Consider the following 10,365-nt stretch of genomic DNA (forward strand, 5'->3'; position numbering starts at 1 on the left):
AGAAAATAAAAAAGGACCCAACCGAGAAGATAGTAAGGAAAATGAAAGAACTGGTAAAATCCACAGAAATCCCAGCAGATCAACAGAAAAGCTTATTCGTCTCCTTTTACAGGTAGAACAGAGTCATATGTCAGAGACTCCACACATTAATCAATTAAAAGCATGAAGCTAGACCCTCAGAATATGCTGGTAAGTTTCGACGTGGAATCTATTCACCAGAGTACCAGTCAAAGATGAAGTGGATGGTCTTCGCCAGAAACTCATCCCGGAGGGTTTGCCCAACTATGTCCCAGGACTAGTGGAGTACCGCCTATCGTCGACATACTTCAGCTGGAAGGGGGAATTCTACGAGCAATGCGAAGGGGCAGCCATGGGATCACCTCTGTCTCCTGTGATAGCCAATTTTTACATGGAGATGTTTGAAGAGGAAGCTTTAAAGAAGAGTCCTTGGAAACCGAAGCTATGGCTCCATTACGTCGATGACACTTTCGTGATGTGGCAACATGGAAAATAGCAACTCCAGAAATTTCTAGACCACCTCAATACACAGCACCCCATGATAAAATTTACCATGAAAACAGAAACTGCAAAACAGTTGTCATTCCTGGATGTGTTAGTCACTAGGAAGACAGTTGGGGACATGGAATTGGGAATATATCAGAAGAAGACGCATACGAATAGGTACCTGCAGGCTTCATCCCACCACCACCCACAACAGAAGAGGTCCGTGATTCAAACCTTATTACAGCGAGCATAGAGGATATGCGATAAAGAGAACCGAAGAAAAGAAGAAAGATTCTTAGAAGATGTGCTACAGAAGAACGGCTATGCGATGGGAGATATCCGACGAGCCACCAAACCACGCAAACAGAAGGATGACTCGGTAAGTACGACAGCAGCCGGTTTTATCTGCCTTCCTTATGTTTCCGAAACGCCAAACATTTTTTCAAAAAACGCACGGCTTATCACAAAAGTTTCTAGGTCTAGTGTTAGTTCTAGTTTTAGTTTAATTAACACCGGCCGTGAAAGCCTTCGTACTTATAATACTATTTTCATCAAAGAAATTTATCAAACGTACATTTAATTATTTTTCAAAAATTTTTGCGAAATTATTTACTAAAGAAATAGGTCTATAATTACTTACACATTGAGGATCGCCACCCTTAAACACAGGTACGACCACAGCTTTTTTTAAAAGCTTTTGGAAAATAACCTAACACAAAACATCTATTAAATAAATTGGATAATGGAGATGCAATCAAATGAATAACCTTCTTAATAAGAATCATCGAAATATTACCGCACCCGGCCGAGTTGCTATTCTTTGATTTTTGAACAATATCCATAATTTCATACTGATTAGTAGGCGTTATAAAAAATGAATTCTCACAACGTTGTATACGTTTGAGATCTTGATCATCAGATACATACAAATTTTTCAATAATTTTTCAGCAACGTCTCTAAAGTACACATTAAACTCACTTGCAATACCCAATTCATCATATATCTTAGTATCGTTATCAATCTTAATGCATGATCTCGTAATTTATTTCTTCCAGTTAATTCCTTGCCACACTTCAAACTGTTAATGATTTTTTTAACATAGTATTATATTGCTTATATGCTGTTTTACTCTGGTTGTTTCTATCATCTAATCTGTACCGTTTATACAAGGTATCCCTAACATTTATAGATCTTACCACTCCGTCCGTAATCCAAGGCTTACGCTTCCTATTTTTGGTAGGAATTCTCTTTCTGAAAGAAGCACCGTCCCTGTGTTTAGTTATTTTGTCACATATAAATTTAATTGCATCATCAATATTCAAAGGAAGACTTGTGAAATCTTGTGAACCCATAGTGCTAATAAACTTGTTATAATTAATTATTTTCCTATACCTATTAGTTTCAATATTCTTATTACTATCACAACTATCAGGAAAGTTCACCTGTAAAAACATTTTTTTAATTAAGATGTGATCCAAACATCTTTTACTATTATTAAAAATTCTAGTATAATCACGGATATATAGTCACTAGTATAGTCTGAAATAGGCTTAGGGGAGGAAATTACGTTAATTTACAGTTTAGTAGAGAAAAAACTTTGGGTGCATGTAGATGTGGCTTGCATGATCAAAAAAGAATTCGCACATGCACTGAGAAATTGGACTGCTATATCAGAAAGATTCATGAAGCATGTTATGGTCAAGCAATTTTGGAATACTATACAATTGAAGTTGGAAGGGAGCAATGGCAGAAAAATGTTAGAATTCTGCATAGATAACCTGGTTTTGACTGACTCCTACTTCGAACATAAAGTAATGTAAGAAATAACCGCGAAAGCTAACAAACGTGTGTGAACTTCAAATAATTAATACGAGATAGAAACGAGCTGCATGTTGGCATGACGAACTTAAGGAGGATATAAAGAAGAAGAAGATGCTGTCTATCTAGTGGATAAAACGAAGGAAAAATACGAAGCTTACAAAAATCAAAGAATAAAGATTAAACAGATTGCATTGGACAAATAAAGAACAAGAAAAGAAAAAATTGGGTACAGAAACAGAGATAATCACTTTGCAAACCTCTTAAATAAAAATAATATCGAAAGCAAGAAAGACACAATGGCATTGATACAGACGGTGTCCAAGTCCTGGAAGAAAGTAAAGCGCAAGATATTTTAGAAGAAGAATTAAGAAGTGAGGTGAATGCTTTGAAGTTGTTTAAGGCTGCAGATTCCACTAGAAATATTGGACATGGGATCATCAAGTTGGTCAAACTTTATCCTTTTAGCATCACTATTGTCTTTTTTACTAACAGCTGTAATCAATATCATTTTCTTTGGTATCAGAACTTCTCAACTTTTCAATCATATTAAACACATCAAGCAGCAAAGCGAACTCATTACTATCAGAAATGTATATATAAAACAAAATTAAAAACTACCGTTTTAAAATTGTCATTTTGATATCAATTTTTAATTTTATTTTCTTGAAAATATCATATTTTTTTAAACCTTATTTCTAAAAACAAATAATATTTTTTGTTGATAATAGATATATTGTCTTATTATCGTTTGCGGTTTATACTAACCATATATAAACAATAGTTTTTGTAAGATAAGTTGTTCCGTTAATCGACCAAATATAAAAGGAATTGTTGAATATCAACAGTGATCAAACGTAAACTAAAATCATTGTGGACGTAAACTATTTAACAAACATGAGTGCCGACAATGTTGGTAAGTTTATCAGTTCAATTTATTGACCGAATCTCTTTTAAATTAATTTTTTTAGCTTTCCTTTGGCTTGAACGCGATATGAATTCAGAAAATAACATTTTCCCAGATTCCATGATAACTGCGGGTGAGGATGTTGACGGAAACGAATTTTGTATAGGGAGAGCTTTGGTTAATAAAGTTATGATCCCTGCGAAAGTTGTGCCAAAAAAGAACATCGCTTACGTTGTCAATGATGGTGAACAAATTGCCGTTAAAAAGTTTGATGTATGTACATTTTAGTATTACATAAATTAATTCATATGTTATTTTATTCTTTATTTCTTAACGCAAAGATCCTCTATGTAAAACAATACAAATGGGTTCCGTGTGCTGACGGAGAAGTTCCTAAAGGCGCCATCGTTGGTGGAGAAGTTTCAGATGATGAAAAGATTTACATAGAAAGAGCAGAACACGAAGGCGTTAAAGTGGTCGGAAAAGTTCATCCAAAACTGAAGAAACTTTTTATTCCGTATGGTGGGAAGGAAATCGCTTATAATCATTATGAAATTCTTGTATTACATTAAAAAATACATTTAAAAAATTAACACTTAAAAAAATTGTTTTATTTTTTCATTCATTAATTTTGGTTAAGGAGGCTCTCAAAATGTTATACAGCATTTTAGTTCTGGTTTGGTTCCAAGATGCAAGAGCCAGTCTGGACTCATCACCAAATCATTGCTCTCTTCATTACGGTTCTTTAAAGCCAATTATTTCTTCAGCAACTTTCTAAACTGATTGTCTAACCGCTGTACTGCAAAAGAGTACATAACAATTAAAAATAGATAATTTGAAATTGTTAAGAAATCAAACCATGAAAATATTGCGCGGCTTAAAACCAATGACATATTGGTGGACACTTGAAATCTACAACCTTCGCAAAACCAGTTATGATAGAAGTCTGTAGAAACACTAGGCATCATTATTTTCTAAGAAAATATTCTACATAAAATACGGCGTGTGCAACTATTTATGGATCTGAGAGCATGGATCTTTCGTTCCAATAGTTTTTTTTTTAAATATGCTCCGATTCCTGAGTGTTACCATTAATAAGTTGAGAAAGATAGATCCTCCGACAAGGACTTCAAAATTAACATATAAGCAGGTCTAATAGAAAGTACAGTGATGCAAGATACATAAAGAATTTGACAACCTTTTGTTTTTGAAAGAAAAAAACATCATTCAAAAATGTTATCAAAGGATTTTTATTCAAATTGTGGTTCGAGTGGCGCAGAATGAAGCGATATCAGTCCCAAGCCCGGATGAAGAAGGAGTGTTGTGACCAGCAATCTGCCCCTCGTAAAAAGCTAAATCACTATAAACGTAAAAGCCAGCCATGGAAGAATAGGAAAAATCGGAAATGATACATGCTTGGAAAGGATATAGGTATACAAGAATTGACAATAAAAATAAAAGAAATAGTCGACACGCTACCGACAAAAAAGACTAAATAGCTGTGTAAGCAGAAATCAAGAACACAATCGAAATGGAGTTAATAAAGAACGCGCCTAACTCATTGTTGGAAATGCTGGCAGCCGTCTTTCAAGATGTGATTGACGAAGAAATCCCGAATGCTTGGAAGGAAGGATCTTTAATATATTAAATACTAAGTAAATTTGCTTTAAATTGCATTTATTTCATGATGATATCTCAATTTGTTCTTGAGGTATGGCTTTTTAAAATTCCTTATTTCAAAGCTATAACAATCAAACGTTGGATTTAAATAATCATAACACCTATGTTTATGGAAAATAAGAAATTATTTACTGCACATGGAATCTTCATCAAATTTACTTTAAAATGTACTTTATTTCATGATGATATCTCATGAATATCATATTGGTATCATTCTATGTATTAAATTCTTCATTGTGTTTAGGATTTAAATCTTAGGGTGGTTACTATAGTAATCTAAGGTTCTATTGCAAGAAGAGGTCTTCTTATAGCAGGTTGTGTAAATGTTGTTATTGTTATGGTCTTGTATTATTTTCAAATCTAAATATGGTATTTGTTCTTCTTTTTTCAATTCTACTGTGAATTTTATTCTAGTATTATATTCATTGAATAACTGTAGTCAAAATCAAAAGTCGTGTTTTAATCAAAACACGACTGATTATTTTTATTAATTTCTCTTTTAGAATGTAATATGTAATTTTCGTTTTTTCTAAATTAATTGTACTGAAAATGTGCTCAACACAAGCACTGCTGTGTGGTAAAACCAACAGTGCACTAACAAAGTTATGAAGATTACAAACTTTTTTCCAAAATTGCAAAGTTTCTAGACTTGTATCTATTTCAGCACTACTCTGAAGCAATCTCCATTCTCTATCTAAATTATTGATATCTACAACTAAATGAGGGAAAAAAGTTGCTACCGGTCCCAATGAATTAACGGATTTGATATTTTCTGGATCTAAAAATGTCAATAACTTAATTACACACCACAATAAATGTTGTCTAAAGATTTGTAGTGTTCGAGATTTCGATACTGAATCCTCGTTACATCATTATTATTAATGTAATCTGATTTTATATAGCAGTTTAAAATAGTTTTGTATGTTCTTACTTCTCTTGTAAGCGGTATCAGCCTGATCGGATGCCATCTTCGAATATCTTTCACTCCTCCAAATAGACCTACACATGGCCGAAGTAAACCGTGAGGATGTACAAAGGGACCGTTGGGGCCCAAGTGCTTTGGTTATACCACCTGTGGTTTAACCAACCTCACATGAAACTACATACATACACAAGATGCACATAAAGGCTAGCGAATGACACACACATTTTATGACAAATAAGTTTGGCACATCTTTCATTAGCAACGTTTTTAATGAATGATGGCCACCCTTCACAGCATTAGTCCCATTTGCTGCAAATCCGATTAGATTATCTTTAAAAGTCTGTTATTACATTATACAAATTATTTGCGGTTGCATCACTTATTGGCAAAAGTGCCAAAAACTCGTCAGATATAGCAAAATTATTATTTATGCGCACTACAAGTGCCAAATGTTTTACAGCACTTTTATCTGTAGATTCATCTACCAATAATGAGAATTTATTTTTTTGTATTATGTTAACTAAATTTTCGAAACTAATTTGACCAATTGCATTATGGATTAAAGCGGTACATTTTGTTCTGTGACACAAAATTTTTTGTTTTGCATTTGCACCTAAATTTAAACTTTTAATCAAAGATACTAAATGATCTACAACAGTTATAGCAATGTTATGCTCAACTATGAACGAAGCTATTTTAATTTCAGCTGTTTTAATAAGTTTTTCACTTGATTTTTGATTTAAAAATGTTTTCATTTCTGTTACAGGTTTTTGTTGTTTGACTACATTCATTTTATTTACATGTTTCAAAGAATTACTATGTTTTTTTACCGCAGCAACTCCTCCGATGTAATCTTTTGCGCACACCGCACATTGAAAATGCTTGATTCCTTTACCGGTGGATCGAATCCAGGCTTTATATTCGGGCATTTGCTCCCATTTAATCCGGTATTTGTGGGCATAGAATTTTTTTACTACTAGAATATTTTTAGATGTAGATGGCTTGGCATTGTTTTCATCATCGCTGCTGCTTGAATTACCAGACATTCTAATAAATAAATGAATCAATTAATAAAAAGAATAACCTTTTTATATTGAAGTTGGTATTTATTTGTCGAGAAAAATATCAAAAATATATTGTTCTCTGCTTAAAATTGTTGCAAAAACGAATTTTAAGTTATATAATAAATTTTTAGATCACTTATCTGTAACATTTAAATACACCAAAAAAGACTTATTAATATTTAAGACGTTGCGTGGACTTGTAGACTATGAAAACTACAACAACAGAATGATGTTAAACTTTCCGCGCACCCTTTTATAAGCTCTAGGATTGATATTTTTCAAGGGATTTACCAATCTCTGTTAAAGTAAATCGAATATCGATTCCGTTTAAAAACATCCCCGGATTAGAAGTCCGGGGATTTTTTAATAGACATAAAAGCGGGCCAAAATAAATATAATTAAAAAAATAACTATAACTTTTTAATTTGTAATTATAATTAAAATCATTTATTATTATATATTTTTTTAATTGTAAGTAATAAATTGTACTCGCGTTAATATAAAATTTAAACAAAATAAAATGCTATCTAGTGGCCAAAAGCTGTAGCTGTATATAGAATATATGTTACCGGCAATCTGTATAATCCGGTATTCTATACAATACCTAGGCAACTTATAGAATACCTAAAACGTTTAGGTAATACATGAAATATTATTAAGTTTATACTTTGCCTAGGTATTCTATAAAATACCGAATGCGAAGCCGGCAATGTGTGTAAAAGGCGAGAAAATGGAATATCTTTGGTATATCTTTACCTCTCGATCATACTCATAACCTGGAGAGTGAAGAGGATCTAGAAAATGTGATTAAGTCATCACCAAGTATTCCCATTCCTTCAGAATCTTTAATATAGAGGTCAATCTCGAAGCTCTACATCAACAAAGTTCTGACACATGATCCGAAGTGCCGAGATTCTTAATGAACCTGCGAATGTTGAAGGTCTTCCTTCTGGGGTACATAGACAATCCTTAGATGTTCTAAATTAAGAACGTGAGTAATCATTGGATTCCCCACTCTTGTGCTGTGTTTGTACTGAGGAGACAACGGGTGCTCATTCGTGTAGAACATGCAATAAACCCATTCATGCTATTTATCCTGCTCCGGAGAAAGATATGGCAGAAGGCTATGGTTCTAAAGTTGTTTGCCCATTATGCTTAAAAACGCTTTAGCTGTAGAGAACTGCATCAGTTCAGAAAGCTCAGAAAATGTTTAACATTTCTGAAAAAAAAATTCCCCTTGTGCCATTGGGTACCACTGTAAGAATCCCTGTTCCGAAAGTCGACAGAGGTCATGGTGATGCTCGCAATATACTAATTGTAGTCTTACAAAAAACGGATGACGAATTTTATAAAATAGGAACAACGCAAGGTGTTGTAAAGAATTTATATTCAAGGCAGCACTTTACAGTTTGTCGTCAAGAACTACTTAAAACAGAAGATGTCCCTAATTTAGAAACGACGCTCCATACAGTTACGAATCTGCAATTTACGGGGACAGGTCAGGGATTTATTAAATGTACTTGCAAAAAACACTGTGATACTAAAAAGTGTCCATGTGTTAAAAGTAAGATTTTATGCACTTCAAAATGTCACAATAGTTCCTCATGTAAGAATAAATAAATATATTTTTTTACTTACTCAATTCTGAGAGGCCAGTAGATCTACTATTACTTGATTACTTATAAGCAAAAGACATTATGTTAGTTAACCCAGAAAAATGTTAAGTTTAATGTAATTTAATTGTGATTTTACTATGGTTACAGAAAAGTACTAGGTGCTTTTTTTGTACAATAACTTATAGATTGTAAAAAAGTTTATTATGACTAAAAATTGATAAATACAGACTAAAATCTATTTATTTTACACATTGGCGATTGACCAACAGGTACTCTATGTAAACCCTAAGAATTGTATACATTACCTAGGTAAAGTATCTAAGGGACAATAATCTTCATAATATTTCATACATTGCCTAGACACCCCCGGTATTTTATACATTACCTAGGCATTGTATAGAGTACCTGAATTATACAAATTGACGGTAACATATACACGGTTATTGGGAGTTCGACTGGGTATTCCCATTCGTGTCGTTAAGCCGTTCTCTACAGGTTTACCAAAATTTTTCCAATCAATACATGTAATTCTAAAAATCACCAGATTTCTTGTAAAAATGAAAAGTTTTCACCAGATCACCAATACCCTCTCAAAATCACCAAATCTGGTGAAATTTCACCAAATCTGGCAACTCTGCATGTAACCGTTACAAGTGCTTACAACTTGCAAGCACTAACATGTTAGGAACGAAGCGGTTTACCCCCACTTAAATCAGATAGAGCCAATCCGTACGTAAATATGTACGAAATTCACTTGTGTAAAATATACGATATTCATAATTTTAGAATTATATTTAAATTGAAGATATGAGTTTAATTTATTTGAAGTCTTGAAATTCATTCGAAGAAGTATTCTTATTTCCTTAACGTAAGGAAACGGGTATTCAATTCAAATATATTGTACTTGAATTTAGTATAATGTTTGAGAATATTACTTTCTTATTTAAAATACATTCATATTCTTAATTCAATTAAATATATTTGTTTCAAATATATGGTGTCTTGAATTAAATATATCATTTTGAGAAAACTTAAATATTTGAAGTTAGATTATATTTGTATGTGTGTACAAAAACCTGAAACGCACTGTATAAGTCATAGATTTAAGATAAGTCGTAGACCTTTTTTAAAGTTTTTTTACTTTTTATAAATGATCGAAAAATGTATCTTATAAATACCTAATCAAATTAGTTTCATTATATATTAATAGATGTTTTTACTGTTAATATTATTTTTATTATTAATGGTAGTAGATAGCTTTATTACTTAAATATAGACGTCGTACCTAAATTTTTCACTGTAATATCGACGATTTGTAGTCAAAATATCTCATTGTTGGTAGGTGTTATTGCAACATTGTTTTGATGTATTATATAATAATATATTTATATTAACTACTGCAAATAGTTGAATTTAATATTGACGATACGTATATCAACATATTGTAAATCTTTTGATCACTTTTTGTGTTTATAATGTCTATTAATGTTTATTATTCATATTCGTTTCACTAGATACTTTATCAAGATATATCTATAAAGAAAACAAGTATACATATTATATAACAATTATATTTTCAAATATATTGTGGTAATTACACTAAATATCAACAATTGTTTTTCTTAAACTATAAAGAATACATATCAATAACACAAACTATAAAAGAACTATGTATCATTTTTTATTTAATAAAATGAAGAAAAAAAGACTTATTCGATTGGTGGTTTTAATTTTACGAATGAGCAATCATCATTTAAAGTAATAATATTTATCGGTGGATAAGTACAACATGATATACATATTTAAAATGTTAGTGACGAAACTTTGAAGTTGCTGAACCAAATAAGATA

At 32.0% G+C, this 10,365-nt stretch overlaps 1 protein-coding gene across 1 annotated transcript; it reads left to right on the forward strand.

Moving 5' to 3' along the window:
* The first annotated feature begins 3,129 nt into the window (after window positions 1–3,129).
* Window positions 3,130–3,844, forward strand: LOC111415103 (uncharacterized). The gene is made up of 3 exons (XM_023046613.2): window positions 3,130–3,239; window positions 3,295–3,503; window positions 3,572–3,844. The coding sequence occupies exons 1-3, from the start codon at window positions 3,221–3,223 to the stop codon at window positions 3,800–3,802; spliced, it is 459 nt and encodes a 152-aa protein (XP_022902381.2). The 5' UTR covers window positions 3,130–3,220; the 3' UTR covers window positions 3,803–3,844.
* Window positions 3,845–10,365: the final 6,521 nt, after the last annotated feature.

The sequence above is a fragment of the Onthophagus taurus genome, chromosome 3 (genome assembly GCF_036711975.1).
Source record: "Onthophagus taurus isolate NC chromosome 3, IU_Otau_3.0, whole genome shotgun sequence".
Lineage (NCBI taxonomy): Eukaryota > Metazoa > Arthropoda > Insecta > Coleoptera > Scarabaeidae > Onthophagus > Onthophagus taurus.